Below are 21,295 nucleotides of genomic sequence, written 5' to 3' on the forward strand. Positions count from 1 at the left end.
ATGTCCTCCATGTACCCAGGGTTTCCTCTGAGGACACCAGTGCAGTGGCTCCTGAGTCACTCCAGAGGTACTCCAGAAGGCAAGATAGAGGCAGGATGCTGTTTTGTCCCTGAAGTGTCTCTGGAGTTATGCAGAAAAAACTCTTCCCTCAGCTATAGCTTGGTCCTTCATAGAGAAGGCCAGTGACTGGACTCACCTCTGGCCCTTATACTAAATGCAATGCAAGACTATGGAGGCAGTAGTAGAAAAAAGGGACTCACCAAGGGCAGGGAATGTTTTTGGTGGACATCTTATTCTGAGGGTTAGATTCTCAATTATCTGTAGTGGGCCAGCAGCTTCCACCACACCAGCACTTCTCAGCTACCCCCTTGCCAGCTGTCTAAAGGAAGGCCAGGGCCACTCTGTGCAGCTGGTACATGGGGTCCTCTCACAGCACTCTGTGTAGCTCTGGGCTTAACCACGTTGTCTCTGATCCAGCTTTCTATCTTGGTGAAACTCTGTATTCAATCTACCTATTTGTATTTTTTGCAGGTTATCCTCAAAGAAGAGAAGACACAGGTAAAACTTGAGCAAGTATGGGTGGTCTTTTAAAACTAGGAGTTTAATGGTCACTTCAGGAACTTAGGAGGTTGAGATTCATTGGGTGGGGGCATAATACACGTTTCTTCTGTATCTTCTTGTGGGATTCCCTTGACTTTCCCCATCCTGTGCATATCTGGGGCTTACCTCCCCCTATTCAGCCGTATGTGTTCCTCAGACCCCACAGAGCTCAGGCCTTCAGCCCAGTCTGTGCAATCAGGCACACAACTGAAAAGGACCCCTTGGTTTAAGCCTAGCCCCTGGCAACCTTGTCCAAATCAACTATAAGGCTAATGCTATCCTTAAGGTAGCCTCCCCTCTTCGCTCCTGTTGTGTAAGGCTGATCCCCACCCTGCACCTCTGGAAGGCAGGGGAAAGAAGGGTGGTTTGCATAGGATGTACACCAAATCCAGCTTGGCAAGGGCAGATTTCTGCTCACACAGGCTCTCCAGTGCCAGGGTCCCATCTCCTACCCCCTCAAGTTCCTCCAGGCCCCACCATATGGTGCTTCTGGTACTCCTGGCCAGGTCAGAAGCAGGAAGGGCTGAGTGGGACTTCTGATCAGTGGTGTAGCTCACTGGGACCAGGATAGCAACAGGTTATGCCAGACTCTGATGGACTGATCCACCTTCACCCAGGGCAGCTGGAGGAGACACACTCAGCAGCCACAGCAGACATCCTTCATGCTGTTGGGGTCTAGTACTCCTGAGTGAGAGTCTCTGCTCTCCCATTTCACCCTCACTTTACAATGAGACAAACTTTCCTCTTACACCTTCAAGGTCTGGCTCTGGTTCACATGCACCCCAGCCTAGCTACGAGCATACCCACCCAGGATATCAGTTCTCGCCTCAGCACGGTCCCCTACCTGGCTGTTATGGGAGGTTCCTGTAGGAGGGATCCTCAAGTTGTTTCCTAGATAGCAGGGTTTATTGTTCTTGCTGGGTTTTCTAAAAGCAGGAAGGGTTACATAGTTCCTGAAAGCTAAGCTTAGCCAGACAGGAGCCCTGTCCCAGATGCTTGGATTGCATCTTGAATCTTCATTTTTCTTATGGTTTCATTTGCAAACAATATGCAGCTCCCAGCGGCACCCATCTTTGAAACCTTCAGGCCAGAGCCATCTCAGTGCCTTTCCTGATGTGCACTGCAAGAACTCTCTGCTGATTCCAGTATGTATGGTATCCAGAAGTATTCATCATCTCCACAGGGAAGTGCAAAGCCAGCAGGATGGCTCATCCCTTTGGAGAACCCTTTTTGTCCAAGCCCTTGAGCCAGATTTGTCAGCAGGGACTCAGACCCTCCTGTGCCAAGGCAGACTATTCATCCCTCTCCTTCTATTGGATGCTTTTGGGTGGTTTAACGTTAACATTAACATATGTTTGTGTGACTTTTTATCAGAACAGAAATCTCTCAATTAATTAGCCATTTCTTATTTAGTTCTTCAAGCCCCAAAAGTAAGAGAAAGGAAGAAAGAAAACACAAAAAACAGTAAGTAGCAATGCACGATACTCCCTGCCCTGCCTGTGCAGGACTGCAGGGCCAAGAAAGGCTTGGTGTGGTGGGCCCCTAGGAGCTAATGCTGGCTGCAAAGCCCCAGGCAACTCTCTGAGTTGCTTTGCAGCTAAAACCAGTGGTTCTTGTTTTGCCAGAATGGGAAAAGGCTTGTAGAGCCTGGAGGTGTTTCATCTCCTCGTCTTTTGTGCCACCTGCTTTGGCACTTCCCTTGCATCACACAAGGGATGTACAGTGTCTTGTTCGTCCATCCTGAGCAGAGACACTAGCCTCTTCTGGTCAGGGCAGCATGAGAGAACGAACGCAGATCTGCCTCCGTGCTTTACCTGGGACTGCCACGGAGTGCAGTGCCCCGCAGCCTCCGCTGCCCAAAGGGCAGACTGGCACGCGCTTTCTGAAGAGCTTTAACTCTGCCTTATTTGCTGCTGAACAGCCCTTGGAGGTTACAGTAGGATGTACAGTGCAACCAAATATCTGTATGGGGCAGAAGGCAACTGGGCAGAAACTAGGAAGAGAAGTGGGTGTTTGGAGCTGATGGAGGGTGTGAGATTCCGGGGGTGAGGGTTGCGTCTGCGCTGGAGAGTTAGCGGAGCACAACCTTTGCCCCATGGGGCAGATAATCCAACGGGTGCTGTATGAAATGTGGTGATACCTTCCTCGGGGCCAGGAGGAAGGCCTGTTGTAAGGCACTTGCCACTGGAGAAGGAGATCGCACTTCAGATTAGGACACAGGCGCCTTCCCCAACTCCAGGGAAGGGCTTTGGAAGCGACTTCCCTCGCAGCCCCAGCTCTGCTCTGTACTTTCACTTCCTTTTCAGCCTTCTCCTGGGTATTGCAACTTGTGGCTTCTCACCTGCTTTCTGAGCAATAAAACAGCTTTGGGGCTGGACCCAAGGCACCAAACCCCTGGCTGGTTCTGTTGGCACTTAGGATACCCTTTTGGAGACAGAGGCCCACTTAGCAGATGGGACTCTGCCAGTTTGATTGGCAGTTTGCACTTCTAGCTCTTACTGAGGCAGAAAGGGGGCAGAGGGACAATAACCCCTGGCACTGCCAGTGTCAGCCCAGTACTTGTCGGGACTGAATGGTTTGGGAATCCTTTAGGTCCCCATGGACAGAGGTCCCCATGTCTGTGTGGACCAACTCCCTATTGCATGAGAAAGCCTATCCCCTTTTCTCCATGACTTCTGCGTCTTCAGTAGCACAATCACTGTTTTTGCTCAAACTGGGCTGCTAGACACCCAGAACTTTCACAGAGCATTGGTAAAACTGAGACTTCCTAGGTTATCAGGATAAGCAGGCATCTCCCAAACACAACACAGTGCTGGCAGGTATGCAGTAGCCTAAAAGCATATAGTTAAAGCAAAGCTTGGATGCCTTGCTCGAATGCACTGACCTAGGGAAATGAAAGCTGCTAGACCAGCCAGGGTGTTTTAGCCCTTATATTTCAGCTCACAGATCAGGACTGAGCCACTCCTGGTTGCTGCAAACATCCTCATTACTCCTGGGTGTGGATCGAAGAGATCCCATGAGACAGCTCAGAGCAGGGTTTGTGCATAATCACTTTGCTTTGGCTTATCTTTTTGTTGAGCAACTGGTTATCTAAATCACACAGGACCCGTTCTTCCTCCTGCAGAAGAGCAAAAGTCTTAACTGGAGGCACTGATGCAGAGGGCGAAGAGCAACGATGGGGATTGTCACACAAATCCATGCGAGGGATAGATGTTCAGTGTTGCTGATTCCAGCTGCTCAGAAATAAGGAGGGAGGATCTCAGAACGTGAAGGATTTTATTTTTGTTTTGTTTCTAGTATAATAGAGTATAAAAAGCATCAGAGAAAGCAGCCAGTTCAAGCAATTGCCTAGGTAATTGCCCTTTTCCATTAAAGGAGATGTTGTTCTCAAGCAATTGGTTTGCTGAGTTTTTATAGTGGTGAATTGCCAAACACTGCCCAGACAGGTATATTAGTGTTGTCAGTGACTTGTATAACGTGGCTGTGCAGTCAGACTGTTCTCACCAGCTAACCCTTCATTAGGTGTGCCTGCTGGCACAGCAGTGCCAGGCTGAGCAGATGCTTACAGTACCAGGTCTAAAATACCCGCTGTGGTGGGCACCAGGCATGGCAAGAGGGAATGGGCACTGAAGGGGACAGCTTGCCACCCACATTGTCCTGCCCTCTGTGTGCAGGGCTCTGACTGTTGGCACTGGCAACAACAGCTCCTCAGTAATAGGGCTGGATAATCCACCACTAATAGCTAGGATAGAGCAAAGGGACGTGCAGCAGGATACTGAACTGGGGTCTATGTGCACAGGTCCCGGTTTGTTTGTAGCTGTCCTGGGGCCCTGTAAGAAAAGGGAGTGCTAGTAACTGGACATCAGTCAGGAACCAGATATGATGATCCTGTCTCCTCCAGCAGGGACTGCGCATAGGGCAGACTGCAGTTAGGGAAGCTGTAGCACGTGTTTGTGTTCATGCGGCAACCAGAGGAGGAGCTGCCTATAGCACTGGCTACAGCCTCTGACCTAGAGAGGGTGGGGAAGGCTGGCCGCTACCAAGTGTACGGTATGATGGTCTGAGCCTGTCCTTTTGCATCTACTCTTTAGCAAGGAACCTGCACGATGGAGAGGGGCATAGCAGGAAATCTGGGGGTGTGAGCTTTGTGATGGGTTGCCCAGAGGCACTGATGTCCCCCGACAAGGCTCTATAGTGTGAAGGTCACAGGCTGTTCCCTGGCTGTGTTAGCGTAGCCTGCAGGATGAAGGGCAAGCGGATATGAGGCACGTCGCCTCTTCACGATCTTGAAAGCAGAAAGGATTGGTGCTCTCTGCTCCCCTCCTGCATGCAAGCCTGTAGATCTTCCCCCCCCCCCCCGCCCCACTGGCAGGCTCTACTGCCACCCTAATAGCTTGTGGTTTAAAGACTAGCATTGATCTCAGTAAGGTGACGTGTCTTTTAGGTGTAGATATGGAGGGATGGAGAGTATCTCATGCCCCCTTGGTGTCCTGCACAATGTTTCATGCACTGATTTCTTTAGTTTAAAATAAAGATCTCATTTTTAGTTAGGATGTTGTTGACTTCAGCCTCCGACTGTGGGCTCTTGCATCCCTCTAGTCTGCTAGCCTAATGGTGTTTTTTCTCTCTGCTTCTTAAAGCTCTCGTGGGCGGCCCCGGAAATCTCATCGCCATCGCCACCGCCACTCTCGCTCAGAGAGCTCCGATTCCCACTCCCCTAACTGCCGAAGCAGGTAATGTCACCACTCAACTGGATGTCCTTCTGCGGTATTCCCTGGCTGAGCTCAGAGATGTGACTGCAAAAGCCAGTGTGACCCACAAACACTCTGTGTAGCCACATCCCAGCTACACATCCCTGTGTAGCTATGTCCCATGCTGGAGGGATGAGCACCTTTTGGTCTTGGCTGTAGAAGAGAGGCATTTGGCTCAGGGAGCAGTGGCTGTAGCTTCTCACTCCAGCATTCACAGGTTTTAATCCCTCAGGCTGACGATCAGCCCGTGACAGCTGATTTCAACTTAATCTCCCTTCCCCAGCCTATGGGCTCTATACTACTAATGGCCCAGGAGAGCCCTTAAACCTGGTCTTAGCAAAGGAAATATGTTTGTCCGTGGCGTTCTGTAGCCACAATCTTTGACCTGATTAACATCTCTGCCTTGTGGATGACAGATCCATCCTGGGGCCAGAGGAGTGGATGATGGTGATAGACTCGCTGTGCAATAGCAAGTCCCCTGGCTTATGTACATCATGAGTTCATGTTTCACTTTTTTTTTCAAAGCACTTGGCTCTATGAATAAACTACCCCCACTCTCCCACTCCACTTCTCCTCACTATTAAGAACTTGCTCATGAAAAGCTGATCAGCATGGGAGAGGAACACAGTCGTTCATTTGAGGGGTGTTCATGCAGGAGCAGGGTGTCGTTTTTCTTAGAGGAGTACTGTCAGAGGGACATTCAAGGCTGAGGGTTTGTCTTGAGCCATGGTAAAGTCATGAATTGGAGCTGAAATTTGAGGTTAAGGTCCAAAACCCACCACAAGTTTCCCAGATGCAAAATATTTTTTTTTAAGTAGAAAAACAAACATCCCTTTTCTCTCCATCATGGCTGTATGTGGCAGTCATATGGCGGACTTTCTCCTACACGGCAGCGCAAAGCTCTGAAGGGTTTGTATGGAGCTGCTAATGGGCACTACTGCAATACCAAGGAATAACGGTTTGGTTCTCCATGTCTTCTGGAGGCACAGAGCCAGATCTCGGGAGGAAGGGCGTAAAACACGGCGAAGGCGCTCCCGGCATCGTTCAAAGAGCACCGCAAAGCGAAGCTCCTCTGCAGAGGTTCAGGCCAGCCAAACCCTCCCGCTCTACAGCTTCCTGTCTCCTAAGGAAGTAGTAAGTATTACGTGCTGTGCTTCTTTGCTCAGACTAGCCACAGGAACCTGGGCAAGAAATCTGATATAAAATTTTTATGATTCAATTATAGTGATGTCAGACAAAGTTGGTTCAAAACTGTATTATTTATTAATGGTGCTGTTGTCCAGCGTATTTAAAGTCATTTCTTCCTTCAGTGCTTTCACACCAAGGGTGGGGCTGGAGAGGGGAAAAATTTGCAAAGACTCTAGCCTATGAATAATGAATTGAGGACATTTAAGAAAAAAAAAAAGTGGCCTCCAGCAATGATATTTTAAGGGGAAGTGTTTGTTGTGCAGCCTTTGCTCAGCTGAATGTGAACTTAATTCACTGGTCTTCACGTCCAACAGTTTAGTCCTTCAGGGGAAGAAAGGGAATCAAATATGTATAAAAGAAACATTTACATTTAAGGAGTTGGTGATTATTGGCAGGGGATGTTTTCTGACTATCAGGATCCTTCTAAGATCGCTGTTTCTCTGGACTGACAAGCCCAAGGGCCAAATTCTGAGCTCACGAGCAGCTCTTGTTGACGCTAATGGGAACTGCATGTGCAGCTGAGGGTAAAAATCAGGCTCAGTGCCTGAGGATGTTTTTCCATATATGTGGAGAGGGAGGATACAATACGTGCCTTAGAACTGAGGGAGCAAGAGATGGAGAGAAATATTAGCTACAGATTGATATGAAGTCTTGCTTTTCTGTGCCGCGTTTCCCCCTTGTTCCCAGTGGCTGCAAAGCGGAGCTGTGATGCTCTTTGATCACAGCGCTAGTATCTGAGAGACATTCAGGCGAGACAACAGAAGACTCGAGGTAGTGCAGAATCTGGTCCACCCACGCGTGGGTGTGTAACGTTAGGGGTGTCTTGAGTACAAAGCCATCCTAGCCCCAAAGTGGTAGGTAATGCCTAGGATGTGAATTTCTCCTCTATGGCTCAGTTGCCAGTTGGAAATAGCTCCGCCGTACTCAGTAGTTACATCAGGTGTGAGACAGTGCCAACAAGAGGAGACACTTCATGCGTTCTCCTGCTGTGTTTTGGTCGAAATACACAGAAATTATACATTGGTATAGATGGGCACAAGCTGTCTCTCGCAATTAGAGATATACACGTTTGCTCTCATTTTTTGCATCTGCTGAGCGTGTAGTGCACATGCAAGTTATTGTTTATAAAGCTACATAAGATAGAGCATGGATGGCAGAACCTGCACCCTGGGTGCGCGCGTGTCTGTGTGGGTGCTGTGCACCCACCCAAAGAAAGAGTAACAAGCTATAAAGCTTTTATCGCCATGAGCTTGGCGTGTTGCTATCTGCCAACTTGGGAAGGCAGGAATGAGTTAACAGCTCCTCCCAAAAAACAGCCGGCCAAAGACTGCATCATTTCACCAAGAGGTTTGGTTTGGTTGTTTTTTTTGTTTTTGTTCTGTTTTGTTTTTTGGGGGGAGGGGGTTATTACAAGCCACATAATTTACGTACATGTTTTTGAGTCTAAGCCTGGTTTTTAATTGGTACTAGGTTTCCTCTCTCTGAAGCCAGGCTCCGAGTCCTGTGAAGGCGACTGCCAGCTGTTCTGTTCCCAGAGCAAGAGTAAACTCCAATTTAAAATTGTAAAATCCTTTAAAATGAGCTAAACTCAAGCATGCTGCACTCCCCTTTGCACTTGCCTCACTCAGGGTAAAAGAGCACACAAGCTGCAGGGCAAGGAAAATCAGAGCATTTATAGTTGCAGATGCAGGTGATGGATGCAAAGTAAAGTCATTAGGACACTGTTGTACTCTCTTGATCTAGGGTTAAAGGCACAAAACAAATATTCCAATGATAAAAAGGTATCCGTTCATTTACTGTGCAGTCCGCTAGTGTCCTCTGTGTTCCCAAAGACAAGTACGCTCTCCTGGGACATCATTCAAGAACACTTTTAAGCACTTGCTTAAATTGAAGCTCCTGGTTAAATGCTGTCCCTGAATTTTTTTTCCAAATAAGATCATTAAATATCATTTATTCAAAACTGACAAGGGAACAATAGAGCGGAAACTTTGTCTCATGTATTAATGAGTACGCATCGCCGTTTTGTGGCTCTTCCTTTTTGTGTGTTAAATGGTCACTCTATAAATAAGTATAGTCCTATCAGAATGAGCTGTGAGAGCAGCCTGGATTATAATGAAATGAAAATTACTGGAAAAGAAAAGATTTTGCCAAAAATTCTAGAATTTCGATTCAGAATGGCATATTCCAGTCCTCTATGGGAGTTACAGTATCACACTCCCGCCCTTCTCTCTGACCTGGGCTGCCAAGCCAAACCATTCTTCCCTGGGAGATGCATCATGAAATCTCCGAAGGAGAGAAATTGTCTGTTCAGGATCCAGACAGGCAGAGGAGGACCAGAGAGACGATATACAGACTCCCATGAGGTGCTGCAGGAGCACTGCTAAACCAACATTTATGTTTTTTATGGCAGTTTTTATTCTGTTTTGTTTTTCTTCTGAAAAGTTGAAGCGTTTTGTGGTGAATTCCCCCACCCACCCACCCAAATTGCCCTCCTTCCATCCTACTAGGAGGGCCCACGTTTTCTAACTAGGCCTACCTATAATTTATGAGGAAAAAACCAAACAAAAGAGTGCCCTGCCCATGCATCTACCTTGCTGCTGCTTCCCCTCTTGCCTGTGTGAGCTGATACACGCGCACACGTGCAAAAACACTCCCAAAGTTCCCTGCTACTTTTCTTTTCTGCAACGGATTTCCTGGCTTCTCCCTCTCTTTTTCCCTTTAATCACCTGCAGCTGCAATAGTCACCGGTTGGGAACAGGATTATGGGTCTGTGCCTCAGCATGCAGCGAAACTGTGGGTAATATGCAGCATCTATTTTTGAACACTAGTAACACCCCCGCTAACCTGCCGCAGATGCTTTATCCCACACCGATACAGATATATTACATGCCTCTGTGCTTTTAGTTTAACAGCGCAATATAAATACCTGCAGGGCACGAATCTAATTGCTTTTGTTGCAGTTGATGAAGATAACTGCACACTGCCTGCGCTTTCCTTGCCAGCTCCTTAACTTCCACCGAAACTCATTTACAATGTCACAAATTAACATAGTCGTCAGCCACGTTTCCAATGAGGCTCAGTGGGGGTAAGGCTGCTCCAAATGGCACCGTTTGTCTTGGTGCTAATGTGCCGGCAGAAGGACGGAAGTGGGGAAAGGCTGTGCAGGGGCGGAGGTAGGGTGTGCAGCCCGGCTCCAGGAACCTTGTAGCAGGCCTGGATATTGGCTTGATGCTGCTTTGTGTTTTCTAGCCTGGCTTTTTGGTTTAGCTGTTTTTCCTTTAGCTGTTCTATACCATGTTTCTGTCAACAAAAATTGCCTTTAAAGAATAGAAAGGGAAAGCCCCCCGGAGCTCCTTGCATGTATGAATATGGAAATGGTTCTCTTTTTACTTTTCTTATTTTCCCCTCCCAGCCAGGGAGCTGAAGTTACCCCTGGCCGTGGTGGAGCTGTGGTGCGTTCGCAGCACAGTACTCGGGACCCAGGGGGCCAGGAGCCCGAGACGAGGGGCGAGGGAGGGATGCCTGCAGCAGCGCAGCCTCCTGCCAGCCACCAAAGGAGGTGGTGGGAGGCGAACCCTGGCCCAAGGCTGTGCCAGCCCAGCCCGAGCTGTCCCGGGGACGCCCTGGCCTGCAGCTCGCAGCGCTGGCTGCGCCCCAGCGGACTGAAAGGGGTTTTTGCAAAGCGGTAAATCTTTGCAGGAATTTACCCCCAAGAATGGATCTGTGACCCAGGCCACGTGGCAGTGTTATCATCCAGCCCCAAATAACCCAATATCTGGCCTTGCAGGGACAGTCATACCATTGTTTTCAGGTTTCCCGGCTTAACTTGGCTCTTTTGGAGAGCTCAGGATGGGGGCCTTCTCTATCATCTAGCTACAAGGTATCTTTTCACTCAATTTTCCTGGAGTCAGCAATTCATAATTCTGCACAATGGGCTAACAGTGCATCCCCACAGCCCCAGTATCTTTATATTCATTTTAATAGAAGGTTGTCTTTTCGGCTGAGGCAAACCGATAGCAGATTTAACCCATTTTCCCTGGGGAAAGGCCTGCCCCCGACTGCTCCAGAAGATGAATGTTCCTCTTGAGCAGCACAGCCCGACCAAGCCCGTGGCCTCGTTGCCCCAGGCAGCCCCTCAGCAGGTGCTGCTTCCCCTGCCCGCGGCTCATCAGCCGGCGTGGCAGCTGTCTGCCCGGCCGTCGCGGAGAGCAAGGCTTGCTGGGGTCATTGACACCAGCTTTTTATTCCTTTCCTTATTATAATGCACAGCAAAGGAGAGAGAGGGAGACATTATGTGCCTCTGAAAAAGAAATTAACTCCGCTTTGAAACACGTCGCAAAACAAGAGAGAAAGACCCAAGAAAAATCCCCCAACTATAACCCAGGCTGTGCCGTGCTGCTCATTGCTAGATCTCTGTCCCCATATGGCTGAGAACATTTATAGTCATCTCTCTCCTCAGGGCTGTTTGAAGCACAGTAAATGGACTTGTTCAGTTTAATTGGAAGACTGGTAGTGATTGTATTTTTGTAACCTATTTGACTGCACTGCCTCTTGATCTAGGAGCTCACTCAAAGTTACATTCTGAAGTATGAGCGAGGGCCTCATTTCTACTCCCCCTTCATCTTGATTAAATAATGATTTGAAACAAAAAAGAGATAAATATATATCTTGGGTACCCCTGAGGGCAGCAGTAGGTCCCCCTGCTGAAAGCTGGAGGAAGCAAAGTTCACTGAGATTATTTAATTACTTATTAGAGAGGAGGAAAAAATCCAAGCGTTCACACAGAGCAAATTAGGTTCATAAAAGACCAGACTTTTTTAAAACACCCTAGAAAAATAAAAAGGCATTAAAATTCAATTGAACTCGCAATGTTTTCAGATGTGGCTCACGGTTTCTGTTTTGTGGGGCTGATGTGCCTTTCCGAAGCAGTAAAATGGAACGAGAAGCAAAGTCAAGGTCAGCAGAGGGGGAGTTTGCCTCCAAGCAGAGGTCTGAGTGAAGCTCCTTCAGCTTTCGTGCCCTTTGCAGGCTCAAGTGGTTCCTATCCTGGCTCTACCTCCCGTAGAGCCTGGTGCCCACCAGCATAGGTGGGCTGGAAAGCTGCTTCCTTCCCTTAAGCACTAGCTTTGCCCAGGCCAGGCCTTCCAGCCCTCACGTGGGCTGTGTACTCCATATTTCACATATATCCACATGTTGCCTCTTCCCAGAGTGCAGCTAGCGCAGATGTTGGGCTAAAGAGGAGCTTGCTGGCTCTCAAATCATTTCATAGATGTGCTGCACTAAGAGCAGTTGCTGCTTTGAAAGGTAAATTTCAGCAAAGGCAAAGCAAGAGCATATATCCCAGGGGCAGTCTTAAGAGCTGTTTTAGAAATGGCAGGAACTGCTAGATTTAAAAAGGTCATCTTCCGTTTTAGACTGGAAGAAAGAAGTGAGGCATTTGCATGTGCCATAGTGTTGTCAGCATCCCTCTGAACAGCCAGACGTGCCCACTCCAGGGCTCTCCTACCTGTGCAGCCAGGGAGTACCTGTGGTGATGTTTTTATGCCCATAAGTAAAAGGTAGTCAGGAGCTGGCTACATCTTGGTTGTGGTTCAGATCCAAAGCAAACCATAAGCTATCTTCTAAAAAAATCTGGTGCCGCATTAGAAAATGCAAACAATCCTGTATCTTCTGAGATGTCGGTGGAGAGAGAACAGTGGTTCGAATCAAGGAGCTTAGTTCTCTCAGAGCACTAGATATGGTGTTAGGATTTCAGTAAGCATTGGTGGAAACTGGAGGAGAGCCAGGTACCTGTCTGTCTTATGCACTTTGACATCCCAGTTTCCACTGGAGTAAATAAGCGCTAGGATCCCTTCATTTCCCATGTCTCCTGCCAGGGCTCCTAGGGTCTCCAAGTCTAGGACTCTGAAAATGGCGTGGAGGTCAGTGTGGGATGGAGAGGAGGCCACGGAGCATCGCCAGTTCTAGCATGGATTTGCTGGGATGGTCTAATTCCTGTTCCTCTGTGACTTACCCAGACACAGCAATACTCCTATCTCTGGGGACGGTAGGAAGGTACTTGGAGATCCTCCAATTTGAAGTGTTTTCAGAGTGTGAGGGTGTTGTGGATGGTCCTCTGTGCAAGGAGGACCCGTTCTGTGTGCTGGCAGCTTTCTCTCGGAGCAGCTCCACTTTGGTTTCAGACATTGCTGGTTTCAGTGTGTGAATCTGAGTCAGACCTCCCTGACCCAGTTGATGCCTCTTGAATCGGGTCAAGAGCAACCCCACCCAAGGGACACATGTCAGATGCTAGAGGCCGGAGGGGGGATGTGAAAGCACCATCTGGTGGGATGGAGGAACTCCATATAGGTAGGATCTGGTCTTTGTCTATAGTCCCTCTGTGGATGAGGGAGAGAGTCCTGTCCCTGCGCCAGCTGGTGCCGCTGCCTTCTGTCCATGCCATCTAAGGCTAAGCCCTGGCCCTGTCCATGCTGTGAGACACCTGACACAGATCTCCTCTGCTGCCCGGAGACACAGCCAATGTCATGATGTGGATTTTCAGCTCAGGATACCCCAGATACTTGAGAGTGAGCCCCAGCTCCCCTGGGCGATGTTTGGAGAGCATGGCGCAGAGGGAGATCAGGCATCCCAGAACATGGCAGGAGGATGTGTGCAGGTGCTTGAGGGAGCAGGGCCTGCTGGTATAGTGTTGGAGGACTATCTGGAGTGGGGGAACCACACGTATCCGTGTCCACACTGCAAGGACCCTGAACCAAACCTTAGAGGTGCAAATTAGGAGACTGGAGCATTTCAGTGAATGAGGAGGAAGCCCCATGGAGAGCGCAGCTGTGTTGGGTCCAGGTTTGGTCTAACCTGCGACCCTATGGCATAGGCGTTAGCGTCGGTGTAGCCTCCCTGCCTTCCCTGCTGGTACCTTCCTGGACTGGCTCAGGCAGATACCAGTCAGTAAAAACTGAAGGGATAAACTACTCAAGTGAGGTAAATCCACCCCGGTGGTGCTTAGGTCCCCAAAGACAGCCCTGCCCGGGGCAGCCGAAGTGGATGTGTGGTCCTAGCCGGCCCCAGTTGGGATCTGCTGCCCGCCGAAACCCCGGTGAGGTATGGCTGAACACATCCTGGCAGCTAGTAGGAGCAGGGCTGTCCTCCCCATCCCCATAGCTCTCTAACTCATCACAGCGGGAGGATTTTTCCCTTCTCTTTATTTTTTCCCCTCACTTTACCTCCTTTGGTCACGTCCGTGTGTCTGTGGGCCATCATGAACCCAAAGGGGATTTAGAACAAGGTGCGACTTTTTGGCACAAGTAATCAGCCTCAAGAAACTGGCTGAACAGCCTAATTTAAAACAGAAGGACACAAAAGTGAATAATAAACGAGACAAGCAGACAAAAAGCAGTCGCGACATACATAGAGGAGTCAAGCAAACAGTTGGCAGTGTGGATTGAAGAGAGGGTTTATGTTTTTTTCTTGTAATTTGAGACTCTAATGATGGACTTATGTTGCCCGCTCTTCCTTTTTTCTTACACCTTACCTACTAAAGGAGGAGTTCTTGATGGGTAAGTGGATGCTATCCGCAAGACACCAGGGAATTTATTAGAGGTCACTTGAGCGCTTTAGCTATACCTTCTTCAGGGGGAAAAAAAGCACACAAAGAAATATCAGTATAATTTTTATTTCCAGAGGGAATTTTCTTTTTTCCCCTCCCCCTCCTTTTTTCTTTTTTTCTTTTTTTTAGTTTCAAAATGCTAAGCTTATTTGTTTGCCAGTTTTTACTTTGTACAGAAACCCTTGATTTTGTTTTATTTTTCATTATTCATTTTAGTGATATTCATTCAATTTCCTTATTAAGCAAGCTTAAAAAAAAGTCAGACTTACTTAGGATTTAGTTTTGTTTTTGTTTTCTTTCCAAGCAGTATGTAGTTTTTTGTATGTATATTCCTGTTTCTTTTTTTTCCCCCTCTTTCAGGTTAAATAAGGGCTTTTCCCTTCATTTTACCTCTTTTATTTAGTTAGTTAGTTATTTTGATTCTTTAGTTCCCCATTTACTTTGTTGAACTCTTTTGTTTTAACATGAATCGCATGCTGATACTCTTTGCATGATCTCTAAATCTTCCCGTTATTATAGCAGGGGGAAAAGAAGTTTCTGCTTACTGTGGATTTCTTTCAGGGATATGTGCTTTTGTTTTCTTCTTCTCTTTCTTCTTTTGCTTTCTTTCTTACTTTGTTTCTTTCTTTCCTTTTGTTTCAGTGCATCATGACGGTAAAATTTCTGGGTTTATTTAAAACAAATCAGACAAAATAAAACCAAAACCGACACCCCCAAAAAACATTCAAACAATGCCAAATGGCTTTTTTGCTTTCAGATCTCTCAGTCAGGGTCTTCTGCTGACCTCTTTACCAAAACAGACAGCCCGCTTGGCAACCTAGCCAGCCAGAATGGAGAGTATCATGAATATGACTCAGGAAACGATACTTCCTCCCCTCCCTCCACTCAAACGAGCTCCTCCAGGTCAAAGGACAGCCAGGAGAAAAGAAGTCTAGTCCATGATGGCTTTGGCCATGCCTTCTCGTCCGGGAAGCCCAAACTGGCCAACAGCGATAACAGCTCTGATTCAGGAAATTCCTTCACCAGTTGCTTTTCCCAGAGCAAGGGAACAGCTTTGGAAAATCTATCTCCAGATGCCCAGGGACAAGACCGAAGGTCAGTGATTACCAGTGGCTGCTACTGGCAGCCACATACCTGATACCTTGTTACTGGGATGGCTCTGTGTCTCCTGTCCAGTTGCCAGTCGCAGTGGTGAGCTTGTAGGAAGTTTTTTGTGGTCTGGATGCAGTTAGGCATAAATCAGACCATAAATCTTGCCAGTCTGGAGTCCAGAGCCTGGCAATGACTAATACTTCAGACTGAGAAGGAAAATGAAAACCCAGCCATCATGCCCCCAGGGATTGCGTCTGCCTGCTCTCCTGGCATTAGTGTGGCCAACATGGGATTTGGCCCTGGGCCAGGCTGTGTCCTGAACACAGCCCTGCTCAGCTGGTCATGATCTTGCAAAAGAAGAGAGTCATTTGCCCTTCTGGGAAAAGTCCAATATGGTAGACTGGGGGCTTGCCATATAACTTCCCTCCCTCTGCCTACTGTGGGAAAGGAGGGCAGGATTCATCTTCCCTAAAACCATTACAGGCTGTTTTTCCTCCTGTCCGTTGAGCCAAATCTAGTCTGTCCCTTCCTGGCTCATTCAGGACTGGTCCTGGGTGACAAGATGGCATTTTCTGCATGGGGGGAGCACAAGGAGAGACCAGTGCCTCACTGGCTTGGGATAACCCAGCAGCAGCTCTGTGCGCTGGGGTCACAGAGCATCAGAGCTGGGGGGCCGGGGACAGGAGCTAAACCACAGTCAGATGCTACAGGTCATCATCAAGAGAGAGGAGTAGATGCCAGCCTCCATCGCCTCCTCCCATTCCTGGAGGCGCTGGCCATTTGCCAGGTGCATACTGGGGATGAAGATACTGCAGCAAAGTAGCTGGTACCCAAGGCTATGCCTAAGGCTAGTGATGTTAGGGAGCTCTTCCAGCTCAGGCCCTGAGGTCTTAAATCCTGAAAGTTAGCATCAGGACGTGGTCTGGTGGTAGGAGTGCTGTATCAGAGAAGGGGAGAGGCAGAGGAATTGGCATTAAGAAGAACCGGCCCTGAATTTTCAGCTAGAGGGTAAAATTTTAGGGCCACAGATACCTTTCACGTTATGACTCCAGTGGGATAACTCTGCCTTCGCATGGGTAGATCTGGAATTGCATCTAGCCATTGCTTTTGGTAGGGTGGCTCATGGCTGGGCTAACCCCAGTTCAGAACCAGGGCACTTCTTTTGAAGTCGGAGGAATTCGTGCAGCCCTGTCCAAAGGCAATGGGACGAGCACACTCGGTTCCCGCCTGCGCCACTCCACGGCCAGGCCAGGATCACGTGTCTTTGCCCTGCCTTGCTCTGCCTTATCCCCGCTCCAGGATTTCTCCCAACCTTGCTCCCCGCCCATGGGCCTGCACAGCTCACTGGCCTGGCCCACACTCTGCCGACCAGACACGTGTGCTGTGTCAGTCATGGAGCAGAAGCTGCTATCCTGCAGGACCTCAGAAGGCACCGATGCCATCTTAACCTTCTCCCACAGCCTTTCCCTGGCACAACCCTGGCGGGTGGCTCTTGTGCCACAACCCATGCAATGGGTTTCCTGCAATGGGAGCTTAGGAAGTTGGGAGGTTTTTTTATCCTCAGGTGGGAAGTGGGATGATGGGAGTACTGTTAGCTGAAGTGTGGTGCTCTCCATGGCCAGGGACCGGTCCTAGCTCAACTACAGCCTCAGTGGCTATCCAAACATATGTTCACAGAGGGTGCTTGTCTCCGTGTCTTGGCTGCTCGGAGAAGAAGCGAAACTTCCTCCCGTCCCCAGCCCACAGCTCCCCACTGAGGCCGAGCTCCCGCAGCGAGTCATATGCCAGCACGGGCAGGTCCTCTCCTGGCTCCAGCCACTCCAGCCGCTCCCATTCCTCACACGGCGAGGCCTCCCCCAGGTACTCCCGAAGCAGATCCTGCTCCTCAGGGAAAAGGTAAGGTCCGTTTAAGCAGCTATCCCTGTGACCCTGGGCAATGTCTAGCTCTTGCAGGCTGGCAGGCCCCTCAGGGAAGGGGGATAAGAATTTGGGAAGCCCAGGGATGTACACAGCTTGTGGTGAACTGCTTCCTCCAGAGCTGGGCTGAGAGCCTGAAAAGTGGGGCACCTCTTCCCCCATGAGCCCAGGTTCAGAGGAGTCTATTGCAGCCTCACCTCCAGGATCTTTAACCCTTTTCTGGCTCTTGTCTATCCCCAGGTCTTATTCACGTTCCCCCAGCTATTCCTCCAAGTCTTGCAAAAGAAGTCCTGGGAGCAGGAGTTCGAGGCCTCGTCGGAGCCCCAGTTACTCCCATTACAGCCCTGGCAGGTACAGCCATCTCCTCATGCAGTGTCTGGTGTCTCGTGCTTTCTGATTGCCTCCATCACTTGTTTGGACTCCAGCATACTTGCTGGTTTGTTCTGGCAGGCCTAAACTGCTCCCCCAGCTTCCCTTTGGGCAATTTTTTCTGGTAACATCTCTGCCACTTCCCCGCTGTGCTAGGGCATTCTGCCCTCCAGAGCAGCTCCTCCACGGAGCCGTGCAAGACTCGCAGAGGCCTGGCAAGCCAGCTCACGCTCCCCGCGTTGCCTGGCTGCTGAGGGCAAGCAACAGGATCTAATTCCCCCAGCTGCTGCTGGGCATGTTGTGAATGTTACACACTCTTAAAACGTTGTTGCATTCCCAAGGTCTGATTCTTGCAGGCTGTGACGGTCCCTGCACCAGTGTAGGCAGGTGTATTCCCTGTGTGCAAGGATAGGGCCCTTGAGCTGAAATGTGTTGCTTTACAGATGACGTTGAGCAAGGAAAGGGGTGTATGACGGGAACTACACTCCATGGAAGGGCCTGTGCTGACATGTACAGCAATTCAACAAAAGATAAAACCATAGCAACACTGGCACTCCTTACGGAGAGCTCTGCCGAGCCAGCCTACCCCTGGTAATGCTGCACAGCCTTGCTGGGATACCTGGGGCCTTCACCAATGTGGAGCCAGCTGGAAGGGTTGTTCTCACCCCCTTTCGTAGCACAGCTAGCAAGAGCAATTGTAGTGGAGCTGTGGAAATACAGAGCGCGTCCATAGAGATAGGTACATGGAAACCACGTTAGCTTGGCAGCACAGAGCCACGGGGAGACACTGCTGGGAACCTCCAGCCCACAATTAGCAGATGCCCATCTGTTAGGCTAGATGAGTGTCCCTCTGTCCAGTGGGTGTGCGCTGGGCTAATGCCACCAGAATATTTAGCTTAGAGTAGATCCTGTTTGGAGCTGAGTGTCCTGCACTCACCTGTCCCTGCATGGGTATTTGCACCTGTGTTCAAAACCCACCCAGCCAATTGCAGTCACAAGAACCCCGCAGTGACAGTTTCCAAACCGGTTCTTCCTTAGAGACCGTGAGAGAGAGCACAAGTATGGCTCTAGTGAGAAGGAGTCGCACAGGGAGCGTGATCGGAGGCGGCGACGGAGGTCCTATTCACCCCTGAGGAAACGCAGGAGAGATTCTCCTAGCCACCTTGAAGCTCGGCGCATCACAAGGTAAGGGGATGCAGTCCTGTCCCTTGGAGACAAGCTGAGCCATAACTCCCTGGGAGGACGTGGGATCTTCTTTGGTCCCAGCCCTCACCAGAGGAGGTTGCTCTCCCAGCTCGAGGAGGAGACCGGTTTCCTGGAGCCAGATCAGCATGCCTTTCTGCCCCTCCAAGGACTTGGCATTTTGCTGACAGAGGCAAAGGGAGGCAGAGGCTCTCATTTACAGCAGCTGAAGAAATAAAGCAGATGAAGTCAGAGCAGGGACTGACCCACCAGATACTGGGTGGATCCCCCCCCAGACTTTCCATAGAGGACTTCCATTGTGATAGATCTCCCGCAAAGAAGAAGGAATCAAATATTGAGTGACAGAAGGCCTTGAACTTTTTTTCTCACCGTCCAGGTGATTTCTCTAGCCCTCCAGCTGAGGGCTCTTTAGGACAGTGTCAGACCATTCCAAGCAGAGACCATGAGAGAGCCTGACCTCATACATGGTGCTTGGGACCTTTCCCAGGGCCTTGAAGGTGGGCAGTCTGAATCCCAAGGCCTATCAGCTATCCTAGTCTCCTCCCTTTTTGGGAGATGTTGTGCAGAATAGTGCTTTTTGGAGAATTTGGCAGTAAATCTATCCTTGTGTTACTAGTAACACACCTCTCTTTGTGTCCCCACAGTGCCCGCAAACGCCCCATCCCCTACTATCGGCCCAGTCCGTCCTCCTCCAGTAGCGCCAGCAGCTATTCCTCTTGGTACAGCAGCTTTAGCCGCTCTCCGAGCCGGAGCCGGAGCTACTCCAGCTACCGGACGAGCCGGAGCCGAAGCTGGAGCAGCAGCAGTGACAACAGCAGGAGCCGCAGCCGGAGTTCAGGCCCTAGAAGCAGCCGAAGCAGGAGCAAGAGCTATGACTCAGGAGGCAGCTCCAACAGCCTCCGTCGCTAGGGAGTGCCGGCGGCAGCGGCTCACACGCCGATGTTGTCGCTAAATTCCTGGCATTCTCTACTTCCTTCCCACCTACCTGGCCATCGATAACAATCATCCCCGATACCGATGTGGTGGCAGTGGCGGGTCCCCCTTGCACAGTTCAGAGTAAGAGCCCTCGTGTACCTGACGCGGTGCAACCCCAGAAGCAGGCAGGGACCTTCGTGGCCTTGCAGAGCATGGGGGGTACGTCTCAGCTCCCCGGGCCAGGGCCAGAAAGAGGGTCAGGGCTTTATAGAGGGTCTCTAATGACAGACCTACTCCATCCACCCCATCATCACCTCTTCCATGCCGCTCTCCAAGCGCTAGCAGTTGGTCCAAAAGAGAGAATTTAGTTGCTTGCTTTTCTCCTGCCAAACCAAGAGCCAGCAAAGTAATTTATGTTGCAGGGAGAGTCACAGTTAGGGAGGAATTGGCTGGAAGGCTTTGGTGATGAGTGGGGGTGATCCTGTCCCCACTAAGGCAAATACCAGGGCCCTTGGGTCTCTCCTGCAGAATTTCTCCCCACTCTGCAGCAGGCCTCTTCCACGAGAGAATATTTATTTGTTGCCAGTCAGCCTGCCCCTGCTATAAATAGAAGGCTAGAAATCCCTCCTGACATAATTCCTGGAGAAAAGGAAGTCCTGCCCCTGCTTTCTCCTGTCCTTTCCTCCCAGGCGTGGATTCATTTCTCACAGGGTCGTGTTTTAATCCCCTCCCAGCACTGTGACTTGCTCATGAGCATGCTGCAGAGGTCTGACGCAGACACGGGGCCAGGGGGTGCAGAGGGAGCGGGGAGCCGGCACCACCCGGCGCTCTGAGGGGCAGGCGCAGCGCAGGATGCAGGAGTCGTGGCGCTTAGCTTGGGATTGCTGTCTTGGAGGACCCCTCTTGCAATTGGGGGTGTTTGGGGTATTTCTAAGGGGGTCCTTGCTGGGGACCTGTGCACGGCTGGTGGGACTGTAGGGAGATACGGATGCTGGGTTAATTCCAGTAAGATACACTAGCTGAGGGGTATAGCATGAGCAACACGGTGCCTTTGTCTGCAGTGGCAGCACCGGGGGCTGCCCAGCCGCCCCTACCCCGGAGGGCACAGACGGTGTCAGCTCCCCGTCCTGTCCCAGGCAGGCCAGCAGCATGCAGCGCCCCGCTCGCGGGCAAAGCCATCGTGCCCTGTGTTTATGCTGATCGGCACAAAGGCAGAGGGGCATCCCTGGGGCTGAGGCCACCCCATCACAGGGCAGGTTGGTCCTCTGTGGCCTTTACGCTGCTGCGGCAGGGCCCAGCAGGAGCCGGGCGAGAGCCACTTTGGCCAGCCAGAGCGCACAGGGTTAAGAGCGCATTGCATGAGCCAGGGGATCTCAACTCCCCTTTCTCATAACAGGCAGCAATTTTAAGCAGCCCCAGGAGGATTTCAGGAAATCATTTCTCCTTGAGGCTGTCAGGCTCTTCTTGAAGGCAGGATTAGCAGGCGCAGCAGCCCTGGCGCTCCCTCCCCTTCCCCCTGTATAAGGCATGGGGACATTTGCCATCCCTTGCGCTGCACGTGGCCGGAAGGACTCCGCTCTCGGCTGCGGCCGCGGGGTTATCGAGCGCTCCCTCAGCTCCTCCTGGTGCTCTTCCCCTGGCTGCAGAGCTGCGGCGG

At 50.3% G+C, this 21,295-nt stretch overlaps 1 protein-coding gene across 3 annotated transcripts in view; it reads left to right on the forward strand.

Moving 5' to 3' along the window:
• LOC104141637 (serine/arginine repetitive matrix protein 4) overlaps window positions 1–21,295 on the forward strand; it is a 55,996-nt gene that overhangs the window by 19,658 nt on the left and 15,043 nt on the right. The window contains exons 5-13 of one of the 3 annotated variants that reach the window (XM_068911482.1): window positions 532–558; window positions 2,014–2,064; window positions 5,241–5,333; window positions 6,335–6,485; window positions 14,900–15,237; window positions 16,912–17,130; window positions 17,392–17,502; window positions 18,559–18,705; window positions 19,368–19,759. In XM_068911482.1, the coding sequence (XP_068767583.1) occupies window positions 532–558; window positions 2,014–2,064; window positions 5,241–5,333; window positions 6,335–6,485; window positions 14,900–15,237; window positions 16,912–17,130; window positions 17,392–17,502; window positions 18,559–18,705; window positions 19,368–19,632 (1,402 nt within the window). In that variant the 3' untranslated portion in view covers window positions 19,633–19,759. Of the gene's footprint in view, window positions 1–531; window positions 559–2,013; window positions 2,065–5,240; window positions 5,334–6,334; window positions 6,486–14,899; window positions 15,238–16,911; window positions 17,131–17,391; window positions 17,503–18,558; window positions 18,706–19,367; window positions 19,760–21,295 lie in introns of those variants that run through there. The other 2 variants (XM_068911483.1, XM_068911484.1) reach the window with 2 other exon arrangements.

The sequence above is a fragment of the Struthio camelus genome, chromosome 17, assembly GCF_040807025.1.
Source record: "Struthio camelus isolate bStrCam1 chromosome 17, bStrCam1.hap1, whole genome shotgun sequence".
Classification (NCBI taxonomy): domain Eukaryota; kingdom Metazoa; phylum Chordata; class Aves; order Struthioniformes; family Struthionidae; genus Struthio; species Struthio camelus.